The 23,857-nt window shown below is 57.8% G+C and overlaps 2 protein-coding genes across 6 annotated transcripts in view; one reads left to right on the plus strand and one right to left on the minus strand.

Moving 5' to 3' along the window:
* Positions 1-746: 746 nt before the first annotated feature.
* LOC104329807 (prosaposin-like) lies at positions 747-8,564 on the plus strand. The gene is made up of 15 exons (XM_075423152.1): positions 747-852; positions 4,204-4,328; positions 4,619-4,693; positions 4,783-4,908; positions 5,117-5,311; positions 5,608-5,751; positions 5,900-5,956; positions 6,194-6,202; positions 6,320-6,427; positions 6,627-6,713; positions 6,829-7,012; positions 7,106-7,275; positions 7,358-7,438; positions 7,601-7,708; positions 7,798-8,564. Exons 1-15 carry the CDS (start codon positions 792-794, stop codon positions 7,831-7,833), a joined length of 1,566 nt encoding a protein of 521 aa, XP_075279267.1. The 5' UTR covers positions 747-791; the 3' UTR covers positions 7,834-8,564.
* Positions 8,565-8,975: 411 nt separating this feature from the next.
* CDH23 (cadherin related 23) overlaps positions 8,976-23,857 on the minus strand; it is a 213,765-nt gene continuing 198,883 nt past the window's right edge. For 3 of the 5 annotated variants that reach the window (XM_075423156.1, XM_075423153.1, XM_075423158.1), the window contains 28 exons: positions 23,501-23,710; positions 23,216-23,323; positions 22,618-22,720; positions 21,591-21,716; positions 21,301-21,504; positions 20,613-21,071; positions 19,619-19,735; positions 18,825-19,049; positions 18,572-18,741; positions 18,153-18,290; positions 17,878-17,997; positions 17,274-17,451; positions 16,271-16,482; positions 15,543-15,737; positions 15,120-15,230; positions 14,801-14,930; positions 14,358-14,621; positions 14,072-14,233; positions 13,699-13,955; positions 13,320-13,417; positions 13,098-13,218; positions 12,841-12,920; positions 12,485-12,525; positions 12,118-12,178; positions 11,531-11,660; positions 11,326-11,448; positions 11,035-11,148; positions 8,976-10,039 (listed from right to left, as the gene is read on the minus strand). In XM_075423156.1, the coding sequence (XP_075279271.1) occupies positions 9,713-10,039; positions 11,035-11,148; positions 11,326-11,448; positions 11,531-11,660; positions 12,118-12,178; positions 12,485-12,525; positions 12,841-12,920; positions 13,098-13,218; positions 13,320-13,417; positions 13,699-13,955; positions 14,072-14,233; positions 14,358-14,621; positions 14,801-14,930; positions 15,120-15,230; positions 15,543-15,737; positions 16,271-16,482; positions 17,274-17,451; positions 17,878-17,997; positions 18,153-18,290; positions 18,572-18,741; positions 18,825-19,049; positions 19,619-19,735; positions 20,613-21,071; positions 21,301-21,504; positions 21,591-21,716; positions 22,618-22,720; positions 23,216-23,323; positions 23,501-23,710 (4,584 nt within the window). In that variant the 3' untranslated portion in view covers positions 8,976-9,712. The remainder of the gene's footprint in view (positions 10,040-11,034; positions 11,149-11,325; positions 11,449-11,530; positions 11,661-12,117; positions 12,179-12,484; positions 12,526-12,840; positions 12,921-13,097; positions 13,219-13,319; positions 13,418-13,698; positions 13,956-14,071; positions 14,234-14,357; positions 14,622-14,800; positions 14,931-15,119; positions 15,231-15,542; positions 15,738-16,270; positions 16,483-17,273; positions 17,452-17,877; positions 17,998-18,152; positions 18,291-18,571; positions 18,742-18,824; positions 19,050-19,618; positions 19,736-20,612; positions 21,072-21,300; positions 21,505-21,590; positions 21,717-22,617; positions 22,721-23,215; positions 23,324-23,500; positions 23,711-23,857) is intronic. The other 2 variants (XM_075423154.1, XM_075423157.1) reach the window with 2 other exon arrangements.

Below are 23,857 nucleotides of genomic sequence, written 5' to 3' on the forward strand. Positions count from 1 at the left end.
TCTGCAGCAATCCCAAAAGTGTGGCTGGGAATCTGGGGCTGAATGGCAGGATTCGGGCTCCCCTGCGTTGCCGTGGCCTTGCAGCATGCGTGTTCCATCAAGCCTTTGTTACACTGAGCACAGCTGCAGGTCCGAGGCTTGCTGGGGATTGCCACCGCTGTGCTCTTCCCCGGACGGACGCAATGCCTGGTGTGAGGCAACAGCCCCGTGTTGCAATTTCTCTGCCTTGCGCAGGCTGGAGGGAGTTCCCGCTGAAGCTGCGTGATACCGTGCTGCCCTGCTGACTTGCATTTCGTGTGTCTTTCCTTTTCATTCCTTGTTTTACTTTGAATTAAGTAAATGTCTTTTAAATGCATTAAGCAAAAGACTTGGCTGCCTCTAAATACACCATCAAGTCACCTGTCCTAATTTTACTAGTCTGTAGTATCTCCACTGCTGACCTTTTTTGTAAGGGACGATGCTCTGTTTGGTGAAGAGCACAGAAAATTGCTGTACCACATGGCACGAGGACAGTTTTCCGTGCTGTGCCCACCCTTTGCTGCCTGGCACAGTGAGGGTGGTGGTGAGGTTCTGGGCTGGTTTTGACTTCCCGGGAGTACCTGCCTGGCCCTAGTCCCTCCCTCCGTTTGGAGGATGGTGATGATTTTATAATCAAGGCATAAGGAGAGGGGTGTGGTAATTGCCATGCGTAGGTGTGGATTCTCACTGCTTCTCCCAGCCCATCCAAGATTTCTCAGTCTGGGAGCAGCACAGGAGAGGAACCAGCCACTGAGGACTATCTTAGGAACGGCATGGAGAGCAAATGGAGTGGCTGGGTGCTGATCCTTGCTGTGTGCCTGGGCTCCTACCGAGGTAAGGCCAGGCCTGGGGGTAGGACTCGAGGAGAGCCTGGAAAACCCCTCTGAACCCCAGAGCTTCCCAGCTGTAGTGTTTAAGCTCCGTAGCATGCTTCTTTGTCCCTCCGTGGTGGTGGAGTTATGCCAGAGGAGAGGTGGCACAGGTGGCACTGCTGGATACTTTACCTCTTGCCCACCTGGATGAGAGCATTGCAACTTCTGTTCTGAAAAATGATCGCGGGGCAAAAAGTGGTTTGCTCCCTCCTTACTCTGGGCAAGCGGGACTCGGACAGAGCTGGTGTTCTGCCAGGGTGCGGAAGGAGGGAGGCCAGTTGAGGTGTCTTGGCAGCAAGGCAGGAGAGGGCTGCGTTGTCTGCTGCCCTCGGTGTTGGGATGTGGCTGGGTGTCGGGATGTGGCTGCGTACATGTGTCTAGGGGGGAAACCGTTGTCCTTGCACAATGGGGTGAGCGTGGTGCCACCTGGAGCTGCCCCTTTCCTGAGGGGCCTCGCTGGAGGTGCAGGAGACAGGAAGCCTCCTCTGGTGTGGACTGCTGAGCTCTGGGTTGGGTGATGGGCTGCAATACTGCAGCCCTGTGCACCCAGCACCTTTGGAGACCTCTCATCACCAGGGCTTTGGGTATCTGTGAGCAAATCCTCCTGCGGACGAGCTTATGCTGCTGGTCCCCAGGCTTCCCCCCAGTAAGAGCGAGAAGGTGATACCTGGCTCATCCCCAGGAAGCAGGTTGGGAAGAGCCTGTTTCCGACCCGTGGTCCTTGCTCAAGGGGAAATTGTTTATTCCGGGGGAAATTTACCTGGGGAAGCCACAGAGCCCTGCTGTGGTAGTCCAAAAAAAAGCCCTTTTAGAGAGAAGAACCCCTTTTACACCCTAATTACCCCAGGCTCGGCCCATCGGACGTGACCTGCCCAGGCATCGACTTTGCGGTGGAGGAGTCGTGACTGTGCGTATGTGGCCTGACAGTGGGGGACACACCGAGGTGCTCCAGCCTGCAACAGGCAGAGCAGGAAAGTTCACCCGCGCTCGGCATGTCCGTCCTCCGGGCAACGCCTGCCTCGGCAGCCGATGGTGGCTCTCGCGAGGGCAGCTCGGTGGCATGGCATGGCAGGGATGGGGGGGCTGTTGGACCGGGGCCCACTGCACATGTTCAAGAAGGAATTTGATGCTGGAAAGAGTGTATTTATGGTTTTTCCTGCAGCAGGGATGTGCGCCCAGCCGGGAACTGGGGCGCCGTGGCCCACGCCGCCACCCCCGGGGTTTACATCACAACCTGCTCGCCAGGCTCTGCCGGCTCGGCCGGCGCGCGCCGGGGCTCAGCGTAATGCCGGCACAGCCCTGCCAGAGCCAGAGCTCGGTGCTGGATCCCCGCTGAGCAAAGCCCACCCCACCCCAGGGCCTGGCAGCTGGGGATGGAGCAGCGCTGGCCAGCCTGGGGCCACTGTGGTGGTATGGGAGCACCCCTGCCTTGCCTTTAGCTCTGTGCCAGGGCTTTGCCAAAAACGCCATCGCCCGGTGTCCTGCTGCCTGGGTGCCGGTCAGCATGAGGTGGCTCCGGCTCGGCTTTGAAACGTGGAGGAGAGCTCACGGGGCACCGGTTGCTCTGGTTGCTTGCCCTGTGGCGATGCTTTCCACCTGGGGAAGCTCCCCCTGCTCTCAGCAGATGGGCATTATTATTGCTGCTGATTATTTTTCCGGCCCAACACTTGCTGCCCAAGTTTCAGCTTGAGCAGAGTGAGGAGTGAGTGCCCGGCTGAGAGCCACCATGGGCCAGAAAGGTGCAGGTCCAAACCACTGGTGTCTTTTAGACCAGTGACATCCCCCCACGCTGTTGTTGTCAGCGTCTTTGCACCACTGGTCTAGGATGGGGCTGATAGAGGTGCCCGTGCATCACCGTCCCAGGAACGAGCTGTGGGTTGTTGCCTCCCCTCTCCTCTCCTCCTTTTTTTTTTTCTGGTGCTGTCCCTGAACTCATCTGCTGACTTGCCATTCCTGTTGGCCCTGATGCTAGCGCCAGGGTTAAAATAAAATATATATATATGTATCTCTCAGCTGATGTGGTGACTGCGGCATCGTGCTGCTGGAGAGGAGTGTGGGAAACCTTGCAAGGGGAACGGGGGACTCACCCTGCCCCAGGGCTTGCTCCTGTCCCCGTGCTGCCGTCAGCCCAGTGGGGTAATGGGGGCTGAAATGCCACCCGGCGCCGCCGAGCTGCACCAGTGCTTTGGGGAGCAGACAGGGCTGGAGCGGGGCTTGGGAGCCCCTTCCCTGCAGCCTCCGCACCCAGGGACTTGCATCTCAAGCCACTGCCCCAGCATGTCCTGTGGATGAGCCGAAGGCATTGCCAGTATCCAGCTTGCAGGAGAAGCAGCTTTTGGGGAGAAACCTCGTAAGGGCAGGGTGGATGGAAGCAGCAATTTGTGCCTTTGGCTTTATTCCTGCTGTGAAAAGTCATATCGCCAGGGCCTGGTGGTAAAAGCTGGATATAAATGGTCTGGGGGGGAGGTGGGGGTAGGTGGGGGTGGGGGGGGTGCGTGTGTTTTTAGACACACCAGCTGCAAGAGGGTATTATGGAGCAGGGTCTGTCTGTGTGTCTGTCCACGCGCTGCTCCCCACGTGCCCCCTGACTTTCCTGGCCGAAGCAGGGCAGCGAAGGGCTGGGCTTGTGCCAGCTCCTCACCTCCTCCCCGGCCGCATCCTGCTTGGGCACAGCCCCCAGTGCGAATAAACACTTGCCCCATCACGAATGAATCCTGACGCACCAAGGTGGCAATTAAATCGCCGGCATTGCGCCATGCCACCGTGCTGCCCGGGCAACTGGGGCGGGCGACGCTGCGGCCGTGCTGGGGATTTGCAGCCAGGAGAAAATGCTGTCGTTGGGAGGAAATGAAAAAAAAAATCACCCAGAAACTGGGGTTGCTCAATCGTTGCCGGGAGCCGTGGTGTGGCTAACCGGCTGCTGCACGGGGCTGAGCGCTGGCACCCCCACTTTGCTTGTTTTGCAAGATTTATTGCTGTTTTTATAACAGCTGCCTCCCCAGCGTATTGCAGGGTGCCAAGAGGCTGAGGATGACGACCCCCCCCCCCCCCCCCAATTCACTTTGCTTTTGACGCTGGCCCAAAGCCAGCAGGACGCAGTGGCCCAGCAAACCCGGCCTTTGCTGGGCTTGAAAAGTGATTTATAAAATCCAGCAACACCCCCCACCATTGTGAAAGCCAAGGGTGAATCATGAAGGGAGGGCGAGGAGCATCGCTTGGCTGGGGTCGGGGTGCCAGTGGTGAGGTTGGTGCAGGACAGGAGATGGTCTTGGGGTGCCCCTGGGGCTGACGGTCTGCTCTCCCCCCTCCCCAGCTGTGGCCAGCCCTCTCCATGAATGCCGTGAGCAGCCGGAGGACTGGTGCCGCGACGTGGCGACGGCGGCCAAGTGCGGGGCGCTGGATCTCTGCCGGATTACCGCCTGGGACCAGGCTGTGGGGGTAAGGGGGTGGGGGGGGGGGGGTGGGGAGGGTGGAGCAATGCCCCATCCTGTCCCAAAATGTGGAGCTGGGGTGAGGACCCCAGCCTGGCCACCGCAATGCTGGGCACACACCGATGCGCTCAGGCAGCAAAGTGTCTGCAGATAGAATGGCAAAAATGAGTGGGTACCCCAGAATATTCCCAAGTGCCCCTTGGTGGAATGTTTTTGGGATGAAGGGTTAGGATTCGGGGAGCATGCGGGGGGTCTGGGTGCCATGGCAGCATCTCAGCATGTCCCCTCTCTCTGCAGAAGGGCATCCCGTGTCACCTGTGCCAGATGGCGGTCTCCATGGTGGGCAAGATCCTGCAGGACAACTGCACCGAGGTGGGTCATGGCCGGGGTGAGTGCAGGGCTGGCGTGGTCCCCCGCGCTGCAGGGCCAGCCCAACCCTGAGCTCTCCCTTTCTCACCTAGGAAAAACTGCGGCTCTTCTTGGAAAAGAAATGCCAGTACCTGCCCTTCCAGGACTGGGCTGTCAAGTGCAAGAAGATGGTGGACACTGGCATCCTCATCCTCGTCCAGCTGGGCAAGCAAGTGCTGGTAACTGGCAGGAGAAGTCGTCCCCCCCCTTGGATTTGCATTTCTCCATGTTTTGGCGTGTCTTGGGTGCTTGCAGGGCAAGGGAGTTTTTTGGCGCCTGGGATAAAACCTTTGTGAGATGGCTATGGGGATGGAAATGACCCAGGCATGGGGGAACCAGGCGATGGGGCAGGTGCAGCCCCAAACCCCCACCCCTCTTTTCCCCTAGTCGGACCCGAAGATGGTGTGTGGGACCATCAAGCTGTGCCAGCCCCGCGAGAGCCCCACCGGGGCCCTGAAGTTCCAGAAGCCGCCGCCGGCCCCCATGGGCTCCCCTCAGGACTTCACTGACCTGATTACCCCCTTCATCGCCAATGTGCCCCTCCTGCTCCATCCCCAGCACCTGCCTCGCGGAGAGGCCCAGGTACCATGGCACAGGCAAGAATGCCATTGATGCTGCTCAAGGGTGAGAATCACCTAAGCATCACCTATTTCGCGATATTAGAAAAATATTAGAAGTACTGCACAGCATCTGATTAGGGCTGTCTCCAATTTGGGTGATATTGCAGGGTGCAGGGGGGGACCAGAGATATGCCAGCCAGAAAGCTGCTGCAGATTGTGACTGGCATTGGAATCCCAGCCCTGCAAATGCAGGCACTGGGGGCACTTCGTTTTATTTTTGGGGAGTACTGATCTGTCCCTGCCCGTGTTGTCCCACAGGAGAAGGAAGAGGTGTGTGGGGTCTGCCTGCAGCTGGTGGCGGCCATGCAGCTGGAGCTGGAGACCACGCCGGTCTTCGCCCAGGCGCTGGTGGCCCACGCCGAGCGCGTGTGCGAGGGCCTGGCACCCGACCTGGCACAGCGGGTAAGGATGCCGGCGTCCTGCTGTGATGTCACTGCGGCGTGGGAGCATCTTTCACCGCCACCTGCTTTCAAGCAGCAGTGTGGGGGTCTGGAGGGGTCCGGCGGTTGTCCCCTCCCCGGGGCACTGACACCGTCTCTCCCCTGCACAGTGCAAGCACTACCTGGCCGCGCACACGGACACGGCCGCCCGGCTGCTCCAGTACATGGTAAGCGGGTGAGCAGCTCCCCGGCGCTGCTGGGAGTTGGGTGGGCACTGGTGGGCACAGCCAAGGGGACCTCATCAGCAAATGCAGGGTCCTGCTCTATTTCTTTAGTTAAACCCACTGCTTTATATTCCTACACACTTGTAAATTTTTTTTCTCCCCTCTCTCTGGCTTACAACCGCTGTTATTCTTTTTTATTTTCATTTTTTTCTTGCCATTCTCTGGACCCTTCACCGGCAGCAGGCTGAGGTAAGCGAGCCCTGCACCCCAAGGGGCTGAAATCACCCCGCATGGGGAAGTGGGGGGCACAGGCTCAAGCTCCCGGGGGCGCGATGCCCGCCCGATTTGGGACGTCTCTCTCCCCAGGACCCGGCGGATCTGTGTGGCCAGCTGGGACTCTGCTCCTCCACCTTGGTGCTGCCCCTCCACACGCTTCTCACTGAGAAGGTGACGCAGGTCCTGAGCACGCTGGGGGTAAGTGGGGACCTCTCTGACCCTGCTGTGCTTCTTAAAATCCAGATGCCAGGAATGGGGAACCTTCTTTTACATTTTTTGCCTTGACCATCCCTATTTATCCAAGGTGGGGAATGTCTTTCACCGGGGTTGATGACTGGGCAGGATGGGGGTGGCTCTGGTGGGGCTTGGCATGCATCCCACTGCCGTGTCCCAGCAGGACGGGGAGGACACCACGCCGCTGTGTGAGGTGTGCCAGTTTGCTGTGAAGGCGGCCGAGAGCCTCCTGGAGAACAACGTGACGGAGGTGAGCACATCGCTGTGGTCCAGGGACGTGGGAGCTGGGAAAGCGGGGAAAAGGGGACAGCAAGGGGGGGGGGGGGGGGTGTCTCCCCATCCCTCCACCCACCTTCTCCTGGCAGGAGCAACTGGTGAACGATATCGAGAAGGTGTGCTACATGCTGCCCCACAGCGTCATCGGGCAGTGCAAGGACTTTGTTGACTCCTACGGCAAAGCCGTGGTCATCATGTTGCTGGAGGCCACCGACCCGGCGGCTGTCTGCACCATGCTGCGCTGCTGCCCCCGGGGTGGGGACGCCCACCAAGGTGAGCCCGGGGGAGCGGGGTGGCACCCAGACAGCAGGTCCCCAGGGAGCAGGGTGCTGGGGGGATGCTAACGGCCCTCCCCGTGTCCCGCAGGGGCTGGTGCGCTGGAGCAGCTGACAGCGGAGGCGGGTGACTTCTGCAACGTCTGCCAGATCATCATCACCTACTTCGATAACGAGCTGCTGAAGAATGAGACCCTGGCAGAGCTGGGTGACATGCTGGAGAAGGGCTGCGAGCTGCTGCCCGTGCCACTCACCAGCAAGGTGAGCTGGGGGGCGAGCGCCCAGCCCGGCGGGGACCCCCAGACCCCCCCCAAGCCGGGCTCACCCCTTCTCTCCTTCTCAGTGTGAGACGCTCGTGGTGCAGTACGAGCCGGCGGCCGTGCGGCTCCTCGTGCAGATGATGGACCCCACCTTTGTCTGTACCGTAAGTGTCCCTGTGCCATGGGTGCCACATCTGCTCCCTGGCACAGCCCGGACTGAGATGGACATCTTTTGACCAAGCCTGGGGGGTGCTGGCAGGGGGGGTCAAAGAGTGCACTTGGGATTTTTTTTCTTCCCCCTCCCATGCTTTTCCTCTGCAATGCAGAAAATAAGAGCCTGCAACTCATCCGAAGAGGATCTCCTGGGCTCGGACCGCTGTGCCTGGGGCCCACACTACTGGTGCAAGAACATGGCCACAGCAATTGAGTGCCACGTAAGCATTGGCCACGTCCCCTCCCCTGGGTTAGCAGGATGCTGGGGGTCCCTGCCTCCTCCCACCATCCTTCCCCATCTCTCCCGCAGGCTGTTGAGCACTGCCAGCGTCACCTGTGGAACTAGGAGCCACCTCCCTGGCCAGCCGGGCTTGCCCTGCCGTTTTGGTTCAGGATCTCGGACCCCCTCCCTTGCTATGCTCCTGCGCCCATGGATGGTGACCACAGGAGCCCACCGGCCTCACCACCCCGGTGGTGGCTGTCGGGTGCCCCAGCCACCTCTGCTGCTTCCTTTTCCACCCCTGGAGCTTGGATTTCCAAATCAGGTTAAGGGACTCGTTAGTATTTTCAGGACTGGAGATTCAGCCCTGATGTCTCTCAGGGCGACTGCAAAATCCCCTTCCCCATCCTCATCCCCTTCTCCATTCTCACCCCACACTGAACCACTCTTAAAGCCCAGATCCTGCAACGTAGATCCATCCCCGTGGGCTGGGACCATTTCTGCTGCCCAGATGTCAGCCCTCGGCTCCTGGCCACCTGCAGCCTTGCACCCGGGGCGAGGGGGGAGGTCTCACTGGCTTTTGGCAAACCCAGCCCTTGCTGGTCCCTCTTCAAATTGGGGTGGATTTTTATTATTTTTTTTCCCCCTGGTCACCAGTTAAAGAAACAACACGGATTAAATTTACCTGCAATGCCCGGCTCTGCATGACATTTGCAGTACACTAATTTTGTGTCCAGCCGACTGCTGGCGATAGATATATATATATAGATTACATATAGATATATATATATATTTTAAGTATCCCATGAACAAAAAATGAATAAGTTTGGGGGAAAAGATTTCCTTTCACGCGCACATGCCCACTGGAGGGGTCCCGTGCTGATCCAGCCGCAGCAGCGAGGGGCAGCAGGAGTGGGGACATCTGTGGTGCCCGGTCCTGAGCGTGCACGGGAGCATCTCATGGCAAATAAACTCTTCCCGTGAGCCCGGCTGGTTTTCTCCCTCCTCCTTCTCCTGGGGTATCAAGGGCCTGGCAGCACAGCAAGGAGGGGGCAAACCTGGGGGAGGTTTGATGCTTCCCCCAAAATCTGGGGTGCAGCAACACCTGGGGTGGCACCTCATGGAGGTGATGGAGGGGTGAATTAAGGGAACAAGGGGGTTTTCTCTTCAAAAGGCAGTTTGCGTACGATGACTCTGGCGTGGCTGGAGAGGAAGGATGACAGACAGGTTACCCAAAGCCATAGACAGTGTATTTCTGAGTCCCGTAACAGACCGTGCCCGAAACTCTCCACAAGGTTACGATTGGAAACAAACCCCCGAATGAACAAACCCGAAAGCAAGAGAGAAGGGGAGAGAAACGGGCAAGAAAAAACACGCACAAGCACTCCACATCCAGAAGCCCCAGTTATTGTCAGTCTCTCTCTTTTCGACATCACAACATGTTTTGGTAAAGCCAGCAAAATGGAGAAATGTCTTCGGTTTTTGTTTTTTGGTCTTTCCCTGCCGGAAAAGTGACGTTAATGCCAAATGGACTCGGCTTCTCCCCACGCTGCCCCGGCCCTCCCCGTGCCCGTGGTCGCGGCGTGATGGCTGCCTGTCCCCAGCCTGTGCCTGGGGATGCTGCAGTTGCACAATCCGCACCTTCGCCGTACCTTCACCACTGTCCAGTCTGGACTCATTGGATTTGTTTAGCTTTTCTTTTTTTTTTTTTTAAAAAAACCCCTTTCTAAAATAAGAAAAATAAAAAAAATTTAATGCTTTCATGGATAAATGACAGGTGAGTAAAAGCAAACCGGTCCTGAGAGCCCTTTTCCGGGGCCAAGCTCTCCAAGACTGCCAGAGCAAACTGCACCAGTTGGCCTGGACTCCTTCTGCAAGGGAAAGGGGGGGGCCAAGTGCTGGTCTCGGGGTGCCCCCGGCCCCCACCACGGTCCCCCTGGTCCGTGCTTCATCCCCGCCAGCCCCGGCTTGCCTAGAGGAGCAGCAGCAGCGCCACCACCGCTCGTCATAACTCGGTGATCTCCAGCGGGCTCTCCATGATCACCTCCCGCATCTTGTGCAGAGGGGTGGACTTGGCCGACTCCGTGCGGGCGTTGTGGTCACTGTAGCCCCCACAGTCGGTGGTCAGAGTCTCCAGCGAGCGACCCAGCACCTTCTGGTCATCTTCAGGCAGGCTGTTGAGGTCGGAGGCAAGCAGCGTGCCTGTGCTGCCGTGCACCACATGGATGCCGTCGGGACCTTTCAGCTCTACCGGCTGCTTGTGTCGGAAGCGGAGGCTGCCCTGGCTGGGGCTGCGCTCCTCTTCCTCCTCCTCCAGCTCCTTCTGGATCAGCTGCAAAATGTCCACAAAGTAGGGGAATCACCACCATGGCCAGAGCAGATCCTGGCTTCCCTGCCTCCAAACCTTCTGCAATGTCAGAGGCCAGCAGGAGAGATGGGACCATGCTCTTCTGAAGCAAACTCAGAGCACGGTGATGAGGCTCACCAGCGAGATGATGATCTCCAACTGGATCACTCACGTATGGGATGGGCGCCCTGGCTCAGGCACTGGCTGCCAGACGGATGTTGTGTCCGGCAGCAGCCCCTGCAGTGGCCTGGCCGAGGTGTTTGGACCCGAGCTGAGGTTTGGAGTTGTATGAGGGTGGTGGGACAGGAGACAGACATGGAGAGAAGTTGAGGGAAGGCTGGATATGGTGGAGGAGGATAAGGGTGAGGAGGGACGGGGGCAGAAGGGCTGAAAGGTATCTGCCATCCCACTACTCTCCTCCACTCTCTCTGCTCCATGTTTTGCCCCCATGAAGAGGAAGAAGGCTGCAGGAGGAGCTGCTTCTCCCCACACCAGCTCTCCTGCACCAAAACCCTCTGTCCCAGACTTTTTGCCTCAAAAACCTGCTGGGTTGATAAGCTGAGAGGAGGAGAGGGGAGGGAAGATGTCCTTGCATGTGTGCAGGGACCTGCAGCTTCCGGGCCAGCCTTGGTGGAGCAGCTGTGGCTTTGCTGGGAGACAGGGAGGTGATGGACATAGCACACCCCGCAAAGAAGGGGGTCCTCCCCCAGGGTAGCAGAGACCGAGGAAGAGGGTGCTACTGGTGCTCAGAGGAAAGATGGGGGGGTCATGAGAGCTGTGGCACTGTGGGGAACTGGCAGCCTCAGTGGAAAACCAGCGTCTGGCTCATTTTGATTTTGGCCAAGGAGGGAATGGGGGGACTGCTGGGTGACGGGGCCTGTGGCCGCGAGGAGCAACCGCAGCCTGCGGGACCAGGAAGACACACTGCATCCCAGAGGGCACGGCAAGCATCTCCCCATGCCCATGCACACCCCGTCTACCTCCGAGACCGAAGAGCAGTCCCCCTGACTGGTGGTGGCCTTATGCACCATCCGCTGGGCAAAGAGTTTTTTCAAGCGCATGTAATCATCCAGGACCACCTTCAAGAGAGAGCCCTGGGCGGAGGGGGGAGAGATGACATGTTATCCAAGGAAGATGGTTTGGTTGGAGGGAGGCTGGCCTCATCCCAGCGTTTTTTGGAGCAACATCACCTGCCGACGCCACAGCCATGAACCTGGAAGCCAAAGCGGTAGAAGACCCCTCGGTGGACGATGCCCGCACACATCACTCACCTTGATGGGTCCCTCCCGCATGATCTGCCCCAGCTTGGCAATGTTGTCGTACTCCTGGATGGCTGCCCGCAGGTAGCGATCATCCTCAGGTTTGGCCGCGGAGGGCTCTCTCCCAAAGGTCCCCTGTGGGAGGAGAAAGCAGCTGAGGAGGTGGCGTTGGCATTGGGCATGGGGAAGAGGCATCGCGGCAGGGACTGTGGCTCACGTGAGTGCGGGCAGGGCTGTTCCAGAGGTCGGTGATCTCACTCAGGTTCTCCGGCAGATCATCCTCGTGCTCTGCCTGTGCTGCCAGCTCCATGTTCCTGCAGAAGGGGTCCAGCCACACCGGGTTGGCCCTGCCCGGGGGAGAGGAGCAGCCCTCAGCACATGCAAAGAACAGCTGAAAACCCAGCAGCATCCCCAACCCCATCCAGAGCCTGGATGCTGAGGTTCACTGCCTCCTCCTGCCCTTTGCAGACATGAATTTGGCTCCTCTGGATCCAGATGTGAGTCAACACCTTCCCATCGTCTCTGCTTACACCAAGCCTGGCCAGCATTGGCAGAGATGGAGTCACAGGAGAAAGAACAAGGTCTTTTGGCTTTGAAAGCTCTCAAGGCAAGCACATGTGCCAGGGCCAGTCATGCCGTGCACAGCATGCCTGACTGCATCCTTCCACAGAGAGGCATCACGTCTCCACCTCCTGCACATCCTTGGCTGCAAAACGCAGCTGTCCCTCTCTCAGGAGCAGCAATGTGTCATGCTGTACTGCACGAGGTGGTAAACCACGGAGCAGAGGCCAGGGGACAACTCACCCATCAAACGAGTACTTGTTGGTGTTTGGCATGTCCATGATGTCCATGAAGCCTCTGTTCCCTGTAAAAGGCAAGGGTGGGGGTTACAGGGTGGCACGTCGGTGGGCTGAGCAGCAAACCAGCCTGGCTGTGGGCATTGGAGGGACTTCTTTACTAGGGAGGGAAACTTGGTGACCGAAAAGGCACCAGAGGCACGAGAAACGTGCTGGGATGAGGCTGATAATGGAGAGCCTGGACGCTGAGAAAAGCCTCCCATCATTGTGCCTTGCTGGGCAGGATCGCCTCTGATTTACATCTCGCTGTCATCCCCCACGTCTCCCCCCCTCCGTGCTGGTCATGCAGCTGGAAAACCCCAAACACTGCTCACCGGTGGAGCCAGCCACTATGGCTTTCAATTTCCTTTTGTGCCTGCAGAAGAAATACAGCAAATCAGGGAAGAAAACAGAGAAGATGCTCAAAAGGAGAGAGGGATCCAGATTTGCAATAACCCTGCAAACAGCCCCTGTATCTATAAGGACAGTGAGCTTGGCGGGGAGAGGCAATACCAGTATTAAAACCACCATATTTTGGGGGAAGAGGGGCAATTTCTGAACCCAGGTTGAGCCCTGCCGCAGAAGGTGTTGGGAAGGTGGTGCCCTCCTTTGCTTGCTGGCACTGCCACGCAGGGCCCCCTGGACCGCGGGGACATTGTGGCTGGCAAGGAAGAGCCAGGGTGTTACTCACACTGTCCGGTAGTACCAGTTCATGAGGATGAAGAGCATGGCAGCCAGGAAGAGCAGGACGGCCAGCACGATGATTGCCATCTGGGAGAGAGAGAGGGGTAGTGGCAAACTAGCACAGAGTCAGCGCCGGTGGTGGGCAGATGCCCGAAATCATTTGGGTGAAACTTCTCTCCTAGCCATGGAGGGCCATGGAGGAAGGGAAGGGACATTGCCCCAGTTGCGAGCAGAAGCTATCTCCAGCTCCAGCTGGGCCATTACCTGCAGAGCCGAGAGGTCATCTGGGGCCCGAGCAGTGATGGCAGGCTGCACGTCCAGCACGTTGTAGTTCCTGAAGAGGTTCCTCAGCTGCTCTTTGTTCTCATCTATCATCTGAATCACCCTGGGAAGAGAAAGGTTGCTTGGGCGTCTTGATGTTAGGTGAGGCTCCCCGAGGACTCAACAGACCAGGCAATGTGCTAGGTGATGGGCCATGTGACGTACCGCTCCACATCCAGGATGCGGTTGGTCTCCCTGTTCACCACGTGGATCAGCAGCTCTGTCTGCGCAAAGTTCACCCGACCTTTCTTGTCAACATGGAACTGGAGAGAGACAGCAAGGTCTGCAGTGCAGGAGAGGTGTCTCTTCCTGGGGCATCTCCCGAGTGTGCCCTGAGGTGTGCTCATGTGGCAAGAGATCCTCAAGCCTGGCATGGGGTCGGTCTGGACCCCTTCAATACACCTCAGCCTGGGGGGTATTTGTCACCTTCAGAGCTCAGGGGTGCTTATGGTTTATACAGACAGGGCACTCTCAAAGGAGACCTCCCAAGAAACATGTGGAAGATTACCTGCTCCTCAAAGCAATCTCAAAGGTGGATGGTTACCTGCACATCATCTGTGTTGACAATGGCACCCGTGATGTTGGAGAGCAGGCTGATGAACTCCTCCTCGAACTGCCTGACTTTGTCAGGGATCTCGTTGATTATGATTTTGACCCGCTGGTCATCCCGTAGGATGTAAATCCCTACAATGGCTGTGTCATTGTGGCCCACCAGGTCAGAGGCCATGATGTCCACCACAAAGTAGCCAGGATTGTAGGCGGTGAAGAGGTCGAAGGTTCGCAGGATCCCATCAAGGGTTCCTGGGGGAAGCATGGTCACAAGCCCAGGATTAGTGACCCTGGCCATGGGGACATCTTTGGCCACAGCAACGTTTCTGGCCACAGCCCCGTGCTCCTGCAGCATGCAGGATATGTACCAATGCTGAAGACGTTGGCCACCTCCTCAGAGTCATTGGAGTGCTGCTTGATGTAGCGGATTCCCAAGATGTTGTACAGGACCAGGCTGTTATTGCCCACATCGGCGTCCACTGCAACCACTCTGATCAGCTCCGATCCCACCTTGGCGTCGGTGGCAACCCCTTCAAGAGAGAGATGGGACAGGGACCTGGGGCCGGGCTGGCTCTCACTGCCCCTTCACCCAGCTGAATTTTCCCTGGAGCATCTCTGGCTCCTGGTGCCCATCCAGCCCCTGGCTGCCCTTACCCGCAGTGTACTCCGACTTGGTGAACTGTGGGGACTGGTCGTTGATGTCATCCAAGAAGATCCGCACCTCCTGAAGTGTCAGGTCCCCGGTGAGGTCCCAGAGCTGAGTCCTGCCTGCCCGCTGGCCCCGAGGAGGGGACCAGTTCCTCTGGCTGGATGCTTTGACAATGATGGAGTAGTATGGCTCCTTCTCCCGGTCCAGGTCTCGCAAGACCTGCAGCTTCCCCTCCCGGCTCAGCTGGAAGTTGTTCTCCCTGTTCCCAGCTGGGTGCAGAAAAGGGACCCCAGTTAGTCCCCTTTGGGCTCAGCATTTCTGAAACGCCACCTCGCCTGTTGACCAGGGCAGAAAGGCAGCGAGGAGCTGACGGCAGCGATGGAAACGGTTGGCGAGGGGTGTGCAGGTGGATGCAGAGCTGCCCATCCCCTCCCGGCTCGGCACTCACCTGCTATGAAGTAGTAGACTATGGCATTGGAGCCCTCATCTGCATCCACAGCCCCGGTGACGTTCCCCACCACGGTGCCTGGCTGTGAGTGCTCAGGGACGGAGAGCACCTGGTACTGGGGACTGTCCCTCTGCCAGAGACCCCGGAAGAAGGGAGGGTTATGAGCATTGAGGTGGCGCTTTTTTTTCACTTTGCAGGACAAAAAGCAGACAAATCCCATCGTGTTCCCCGCTGTGGTGATGCTCAGATCCATCACGCGCTCGCAGGCATCCCCGTCCCTGCACCCCCGTGTCCCGTCCCTTCCATCCTGGTGCCTTACGGGTGGCCGGAGGAAGATGGGCTCATTGTCATCTATGTCATCGAGGGCAACCTGGAGGGGCTGCATGGTCTCATAGGCTGGCTGTCCCTGGTCGCAGGCCACGATGATCAGCTGAGGAGAGAAGAAAAAGCGCCATCCTGGGCAAAGCCACATGGGCCATGAAACATAGGTGAGGCAGGGACAGAGGGGACGGCTGGGTGGCAGAGGATTTGGAGGGGGATTTAAAAGGGAATTGGGAGTTAGGCCACCAAGATGCAACTCCCTAATGGCACTTGATAACCACCCAGTTCCTGCTAAGTTGTGATGACTGTGGCAGCTGACCCCATCCCCACCACATCACTTGCATCCTGCCAGCCCCGCACTGGACCCGCAGTCTTGAGGACTGTCCCAGCCACCCGGCAGGTGCGTTGCTGCCCAGCTCACGTTGTACACTGCCTGCTTCTCCCGGTCCAGCCGCATGGCCGTCTGGATCAGTCCGCTGACCGAGTCGATGCTGAAATACTCCCAGTCTTTGTTCCCTGCCCCGGTTTTCAGCAGATTGTAGAGCACTGCTCCGTTGAGGCCCTCATCTTTGTCCATGGCGTAGACCTCGTAGACGTTGGACCGCAGGGGGATCTCCTGCTTGCACATGTGCAGCCCCTCAGTCACAGCATTGCATGCAAACTGCCTGCTCCCCCTGCTCCTCCAAACCCCCTTGTCTCAGGGTCAGCAGGCTCCCACTGCCCAAAACCCAGCCATGGGCTGGCAACACTGAGCCATGTTTCCCTTTGGCAGGGTGGCTGCTCCACATGAATGCCAAGGACTGGCTGAGTCAAGCCTGGCTTCTCAGAAAGGAGAAACGTCTTAAATGTCAGCATTTTGGCCCTTGTTTACAAACAGGCTTAGCACGCAGTGACTGACTGTTTCCTTATTTTGTGTGCTGCCAGGGTTTCTGTTCCCCAAAGCTGCCCTGGCATCCCTGCTTGCATGAATGGAGAGGGGCTGTTGCTGACCATCCAGCCCCGTGACCTAAACCTTCCCGCCACATGTTGAATCAAAGTCTTCTTTCATCCCCGGTGGCGATGGAGAATGAATTTTGTCACTGGTAGGCAGGAGTGCTCCTGGGCACTGTCTCAATGTGCCATGACCCCTCTCCCTCCCAAGGGGTTTACCTCCTTGATGTGCAGGATGGTGCCGTTGGGTGGGCGGATGAAGACGGGGCGGTTGTCATTGATGTCAATGACCTCAATGTGGAGCATGGTGGTCCCCCAGAGAGGGGGGTGTCCCTTGTCCGTGGCCACCACGGTCAGGTTGAACCGCTCGTAGGACTGTAAGCGCCGCTGGGATGTGATGAGCCCAGAGTCTTTATTGATCTTGAAAGCCTCTGGGGGTAGAAAAAACACATCTCTCGTTCAGGACACGTGGCACCAGATAAATTGTGATTAGAAACCAGTGTACTAGCTGAAGCACACCCCTCACTGGTGGGAAATCCAGAAGGGGTGGTGGAGAAGAGATGACTGCCTGAGGCCAGGGCTGTGGATACTCTCAGGGTGCCTTTTCAGAGCATCCCTGCTTGCTGCTGACTCTCTGCCACTGGGAAATGACAAGGGCCCTGCTCCCAGGCCACCCCTGGCTTCATTTCACTCCTGCCCAGGCCAGCTACACCGGCTGGGACAGGGCAGTGGTCAGAGAAACCCACGGATCTCAGGAATATGAACTTTCTGTGATTTCTCTCTACCTTTATGCTGGCTTTTGCTTGTTTCCCATTACTCCTCAGCACGCAGAGATATACTGAATTTCAGGCACTATCACTGTCTACCCACAGCCTCCTAGTCCTTCTTAGCTTTCTTCTAAAGAGTGCAGTGAGTTTGCTCCAAGACACACTTGTGTACATAGAAAACATTGCTGGGGTGGGGGAGACAAGAGGATAAGCCAAGGCTGGGCTGCAGGACAAAGGCAGGCAAAGCCATAACATGCCACCCCACGAGGAACTGGGAACTGTGGAGCAATACTGAAAGCTCCATGCTTTCGGTATTGCTCCTGGGAGCGTGTGCACAACCTTGCTCCCAGCCAGCCACAGAACACGGGACGTAGGCTTGGCCCCTACATCTTCTTCAATTCCTCTTCATGGTAACCTTCCTCCCCGGGGGACCATACCCCTCTGTCAACCCCTACCTGCTCCGGGTCCCTCGACGCTGTAGGTCACCACTCCGTTATCCCCTTCGTCCAGGTCTGTGGCAGTCATGGTGATCACCGATGTCCCTGCTGGCTCGTTCTCATAGACGCTGGTGCTGAACTGGCTCTTGCTGAACTGGGGCCTGAAGTCGTTGATGTCCAGGACTGTGATCAGCACCTTTGACAAAGCACAGCCAGCTGGGTGACGTGAAGTGGGAGACGGCCAGGCTGCCCCCAGGGCCGTACCCCTGCCATGACCTGGGGCTCTACTGCTGGAGCACGGTGCCTTTCCTGCTATTCGTTTAGCTCTGCTAGATGAATTCCTGCCTCCAACAATGGGGGCTGCTGCGGCCGGGGCACACATTCATGCCGGAGCACTTGCAGACAATAGTGTCACCCTCTCCTGCCCCTCCTGCTCCATCCCCTCCTGCTGATGCACCGCCTTCGTGACACGAAGTCCCCTGCATCATCCACCCCACAGCCCCTGGGGTCATTTGCTCTTCCTTCTGCCTCCCTGAGCCACCAGCAAGCGCACTGGGGAGGAAAGCCTGAGGTTTAACACCTCCTTGCTGGCAACAACCACACGCAAGGAGGAGAGCCCTACCTGCACGGAGTTCTCACGACGGTTACTGGAGACGTCCCCAGGGTTGTCCCTGGCCACAGCTGTCAGCGTGTAGTGATCTTTCTTCTCCCGGTCCAGGGCTGACAGGATGTAGATGTCACCCTGCAGCACACAGAGACCTTCAGGTGGATCTCGTCTGGCAGAGCTGGTACTCGAGAAGGGGCAGAAGGTGAGGTGTGGGAGCAAGGCACAAGGCAGGACCATCTCAGCCTTCCCTCCCTTTTCCCTCTCTGTTCCAGCCTCGGATGGCTCCTTACCGTGTTGGGATTTATCCCAAACTTGCCCTCTCCATCCCCCAGGCTGTACTGGATGAGAGCAAACCGCCCAGAATCCGCATCTGTGGCCTTGACTCTCAGGATGACTGTACCCAACGGCACATCCTCAAAGACAGCTTTCTGTAAGCAAAGCGACAAGGCAGGACTGGTTGTTTCATCACTTGGTGTTTTAGTGGGCAGTAACCAAGGGTGCAGCGTGGCACCCAGGAGTGGGCACAGCTGGACGCAGAACAAGACATTCACACAGAGTACACTGATGGGTTGACCATCTTCTTCAGCTGGTTCAAGCACAGACAGAGGGAAGAGAAGGCGTCCCTGGAGGACCCCCAGCTCTGTGCCTGCCCTTTCTAGGCAGGCACTGCTCAGCCCTGCATGGACTTGGATGGTGGAGCCCAGCTCACCTGGTAGGATGGCTGGCTGAAAATGGGATTGTTGTCGTTGATGTCCACTATCTGGAGGTACACAGGGATCTCAGCAGATCTGCGTGGAGAGCCATTGTCGGAAGCTCGGATGGTGAAGTTCAGCCACTGCACCTCCTCGTAGTCCACCGTCCTGTTGGCCACGACCTTCCCTAGAGAATGGCAGACCCTGAAATGAGAAACCTGCCCCAGGCTACCAACCTGCCCCAGACTCCCACCTCCCCAGGCCACCGACCTGCTGACTGGTCTTCGAGGCAGGCATAGCCTTCTGGGGAGAGGTTCAGCAGCTCATAGGTGATATGCCCATTGGCACCTTTGTCTGGGTCCACCGCTGAGATGGAGATCAGTGTGGTGCCCTCTGTGGCTCCCTCCAGGATCCTCTCAGTGAAATAGGTGACCCCAAAGGGGCGGAAACGGGGTGTGTTGTCATTGACATCCAAGACGTTAACTGTCAGCTTGGCTGTGGCCATGGTGGAGACCACAGAGGAAGAGAAGAGGAAGAGGACAAGTGAGAGAGAGAAGGAAAGATAGGAGAAAGGAGGCTTGTAAAGATACAAGCACAAAAATCCAGGAAAGCCAACTAAATAGAGCTGGTTCATCAAGAAAAATGGCAACATTTGGCAAAGCTGCTATGCCTTGATCTGACTGTGGGAGAGTCTCACCTACTTCAGACCTGCTCCTGATCTGTGTGTACCTTCCTACACATGGGCCTGGATTTACCAGGAGCAGGCTGGCAAGATGTCACGGGTGTCTCCCATGGTATGGTTACAGGCACACAGTCCTCTCCAGCCCCAGGCCAGCTCTGGGATGTTTGGGTCATTTGTTAAAGGAGGGCTCAGAAGAGAACCCAAACCTTCTGGGAGCTGATCCAGTACTGCTGCCACCAGAAATGCTGCTGGTCAGGATGGAGAGGTAGAAGGGAGAGTTGCTGACTACCCAGAAGCTGTGCCAGTGCCTGGGAGAGGCTGTGCCAGCCCCCACCAGCCGCCAGCCCTGGCCCTGCACTGCCTGGCAAGAAACCATGCTTACCATTGGGTACGCTGACCGAGCGGTCGATGACTTCGCTGGCATTGTCATGGACAGAGATGGTGACTTCGTAGGTGGCCACCAATTCCCGGTTGAGGGGGGTTTTGATCTTCACAGCTCCTGGGAACCCCAAAAAGATGGGGGTCACAGGCTGTGCCTGTGCACCCCACATTGAGGACCTTTGGCAGACCCATCTGCACCAGCTGACTGCTGCATCGTCTGCTGGACTTGTTCTCCTGCCTCTTCCCAGAGGCTAAAAGGGGAAAACACTCAAAACCTACAGGAGGAGATGACTTCTCTCCCCCTACTTTCCATCTCCTGCCTTTCCACCTGGTCTGCTCCACTCAGCTAACTAGGTGTCCCATTGCCTCAGCTGGTGTAAGGGTTTGGGTTGTGCAGATGAAAGGGGTTTGGGAGCAACTACTGTTGCTCCCCTGCACCATCTCATCTACCTTAATTCAGCATCCAGGCATCTTTAAGAGTCTTGTCCCATATCCTTTCCAACAAGGGCATTTTTCTTTCCTGGATCAGCTCTGAGATTCCAAAATAGATGCGGGGAACTCCTGTCCTCCTTCCTTGAGTGCAGAGCCCACCACTTACCCTGGACCTCCACCCCCTCCTTCCCCCAGCAAGGGTGCCCGTGTCCAGTCTGCCAAGGCTGAGCAGCCCCCGGCCCGCAGCAGGGCCACCTGTGATGGAGAAGGGTGAGACGGATGGAGGCGATGGATGGCACGGAGAGAGAAATGAGCACAGACACAGAGACAAACCTGGCAGGCTGAGAGCTGGAAAGGAAAGAAAAGGTTTAGTGAAGCTGATTGGCCAGGGGAGAGAGGACAGGGCAGGGTGAGACAGGGAAGCTGAAGGAGGACAGCAGGGAGGCAGGAGGGGAGCATCATCTCCCTGTGCCTCAGACACCTACCTCCAGGCAGAGCAGAAGAAGAAGCAGAAGAGAGTAGAGGAATCTGCGCCACCCATGCCACCCTTTCTGCTCTCCTACCTGTCCTAAAATCCACTGTGAATGTTCCCTGCTGGTTGGGCACCAAGGCGTCTGTGTCGTCACGGGCCACGATCTCCAGCAGGTAGTACTCCAGGCGAGGGTGGAGGTCCCGGTCGATGGCGGTCACCTCGGCCACCACTGTGCCAGGGGCAGCTGACTCGGGGACACTGACGGTCTGGATGGGGTTGATGAACTCAGGCCGGCAGTCGTTGACGTCGTCGATGAAGAGGCTGACGGTGGCAGTGCCCGAGAGTGCTGGCGTGCCCTGGTCCACGGCCACCACCATCAGCCGGTAGGCATCCCGCTCCTCCCGGTCGATGCTGATGTTGGCCACGCGGATCACCCCTGTGGTGCCGTCGATCAGGAACCTGTCCTGGCCACCGCCCTCGATCCGGTAATCCAGCTGCTGGTTGAGGCCACTGTCAGCATCTGTGGCTGTCACCTGGAGGACAGAGAAGCCTGGAAAGAGGGGACACAGCCGTCTCAAGCGAGGGTTGGAGGGCACAAGCAACAAGCCCCCCCAGTCCCAAATACTGTGAAGCAAAGTGGGCAGTCCCAATTCCCAAATTTTCCCTTCAACCCCATCCTAAACAGGCCTGATGCTGGGAGCTGGATCTTCACAGTCCCAGGGGGACATCCAGGTCTCCCCATCACCCACCCTCAGATCCAGTCCCAGCCCTCGCCTGACCTGGGGGGCTGTTTTCCCGCAGCCGTGCCACGATGGAGGCCGGCTGGAAGATGGGGCGGTTGTCATTGTCATCTAAGACGGTCACCAACAGGCTGGCGGTGCTTTTCAGGCCCCCTATGTCATGAGCCACCAGTGTGAACTCCAGGTGAGGGTCCGGCAAAGCCTCTCGGTCTATCACACTGCCAGGCTTCACTGAAATAACACCTGGAGAAGGGAAGAACCCCAGTGACAGACCCCATGGCGGCCTGGTGGCTCCGGGCTGGCGATGGGGACCTGCTGAGCCACCCCACCTGTCCTGTTGTCGATAACAAATAGGTCCAGGGATGCCTCCAGGAGCTGGTAGGTCACCAAGGCATTGCTGCCCTGGTCGCCGTCCAGAGCTAGGATAGGTCCGTTATGCACTGTGACCGGAGTCCCTGGATGGGATGACAAGGGTTACGGAGTGTGGCAGCCCCCTGCAGAGCTCCCCCCCCATCCCCCTCCAATCCTGGTGACACATGAGGGACAGCAATGAATGGATGGAGGAGGTGACAGAGCAGGGCCTTGCGGGGCACGAGGCAGCGGGGGGGTGGCTGCTGCAGCCTTGCAGACCGACTCGTGAGGCCCAGGCGAGGTGATAAGACATCAGGCTAAAAATAAACAGACAAACACATCCATCAGACGGATGGCACCAGCACCCTGCCATCAAGGGCATCACCTGGAGGCACCCAAAACCTTTGCCTGGGAAGCCCCTTGATGGTGGGACATGGAGGTACCTGAGGTCTTTGCACAGGCAGTGATTTAAATGCCAGGAGGCAAAAAAAAAAAATTTCAAAAAAGAAGAATATTTCTAGCTCTTTGGCTGTGAAACATCTACCTGGACAGGCTGGGCTGTTTTATCTCTAACCCCTGGAGCTAGGTGGGTCCAGGTGCTGGTAACGGAGAGAAGGCACTCTGTACCCTCCTGTGTGGGGACATTGGGCAGGTTGGGTTCCTCGAGGCAAGGGCTGCCCCCAGGGCTCGGCTCAGACCATGGGCACGTGTTGCTGTCTGCAGCTGAGCAAATCCCAATGGGACAGATTTCTTGCAGGCTTGTGCCTGACCTGTGTCAGGAAGGTTTTCCACCAGCAGCTTGGACCAAAGCCACAGCCTCCTCGATGCTGATCTCCCCAGGAGATTGGCAGGAGCCCCTCATACTCATCATCCCCATCCCACTGACCTGCAGCCTTTCACTGCTCAGCGTCATGTCTGCTCCAGAATGTCCGCGAGACACCTCCCCTCACCCAGCCGCCAAAGGGAGTCTCCAGGAGCCACATAGGGGAGCAAAGAGAGACCTACCTGGGGGAGAGTTCTCCACCACCTCAGCCTGGTAGGAGCTCTGGGTGAAAATGGGGTGGTTGTCATTCTCATCCGCTATGGAGATGACCAGCAGGTCAAAATCCTAAAGGAAAATGGGGACAAGAGGGTGATGACCGCAACGTCCTTTCCTCAAGCTTACCTCCTGCCTCTCCCTCCTCCAGCTTCATGCCAGTCAAAGCTGCAGTCCTGTGCAACTGTGATGCTGAGCTCCCTGGAGGGTCTGCAGGGATCCTCACCCTAAGGCTGGGCATCCCTTCCCACCCTGAAGGGTGATGCGTGGGACATTTTGGCAGGGCCAAAGGATGCTCCAGCATCATTGTGGTTGTCCAGCTCTCCAGCCCAACTTCGTCCCACCTTCTGTGACATCTATTGCTGTTGCACGGAGTCAACATGAGATATTGGACTTCCCCTAAATATTACTGGTCCCGCTCTCTGCTGGGGAGGGCATTGGAGCGGTCGAGGCTGCTATTGGAAATGCTGTGGGTAAATGCACCACCTGGTTTTGGCCACGGCAGCCCCTTCTCCCACCCACCCTGCTGCCTGCACTGCTGGAGGCCCCAGCAGTGTCCATAATTACCCGCCTGGCATTGCGTATGTTCTCAGGGTTGTCCTTCACTGTGATGGTTAGCCTGTACTCTGCCACCCGCTCCCTGTCCAGAGGGTGGTTTACGTAGACAATGCCGCTCTATGGAGAAAAAAAGGAGGAAATAGGTACAAGGGATGCAAGGAGCACTTCCCCCACAGCATCTCCTGCCAGGGCAAGGATGCCAGATGGCACCCATGGGTGCCCAGGGAAGGCAGAACTCTGGGACCAGGGATGCCCACTCTCCATGTCCTGGCCTCCCACCCCCTGGGGGCGTACGGTGCTGTTGATGTAGAAGGCGTTCTCCGTGTTGCCTGCTGTTATGTCGAAGGTCAGGAGGGCATTCAGCCCCTTGTCCGCATCCCGGGCAAGGATGCGGGTGACAAAGCTGGAGATGGGGGCATTCTCGCTGAGGGTGATGTTCATCGGGAGGTTGAGGAGCACAGGGTCGTTGTCATTGATGTCCAGCACTCGGACGCCCACCAGGATCTGGTAGGGAGAAAAGCGGTGCGGGCATGTGGCACCTATTTCCGTCCCTCCCATCCTTTTTTTGCCCCCCCCAGGAAAGAGGTGGGCTTCTCCACCCAACCCACTATGGTCTGAGGGAGGAAAGCCCCAGGGACAAGGGGAGGAGGA

Source organism: Opisthocomus hoazin, chromosome 6, assembly GCF_030867145.1.
Source record: "Opisthocomus hoazin isolate bOpiHoa1 chromosome 6, bOpiHoa1.hap1, whole genome shotgun sequence".
Lineage (NCBI taxonomy): Eukaryota > Metazoa > Chordata > Aves > Opisthocomiformes > Opisthocomidae > Opisthocomus > Opisthocomus hoazin.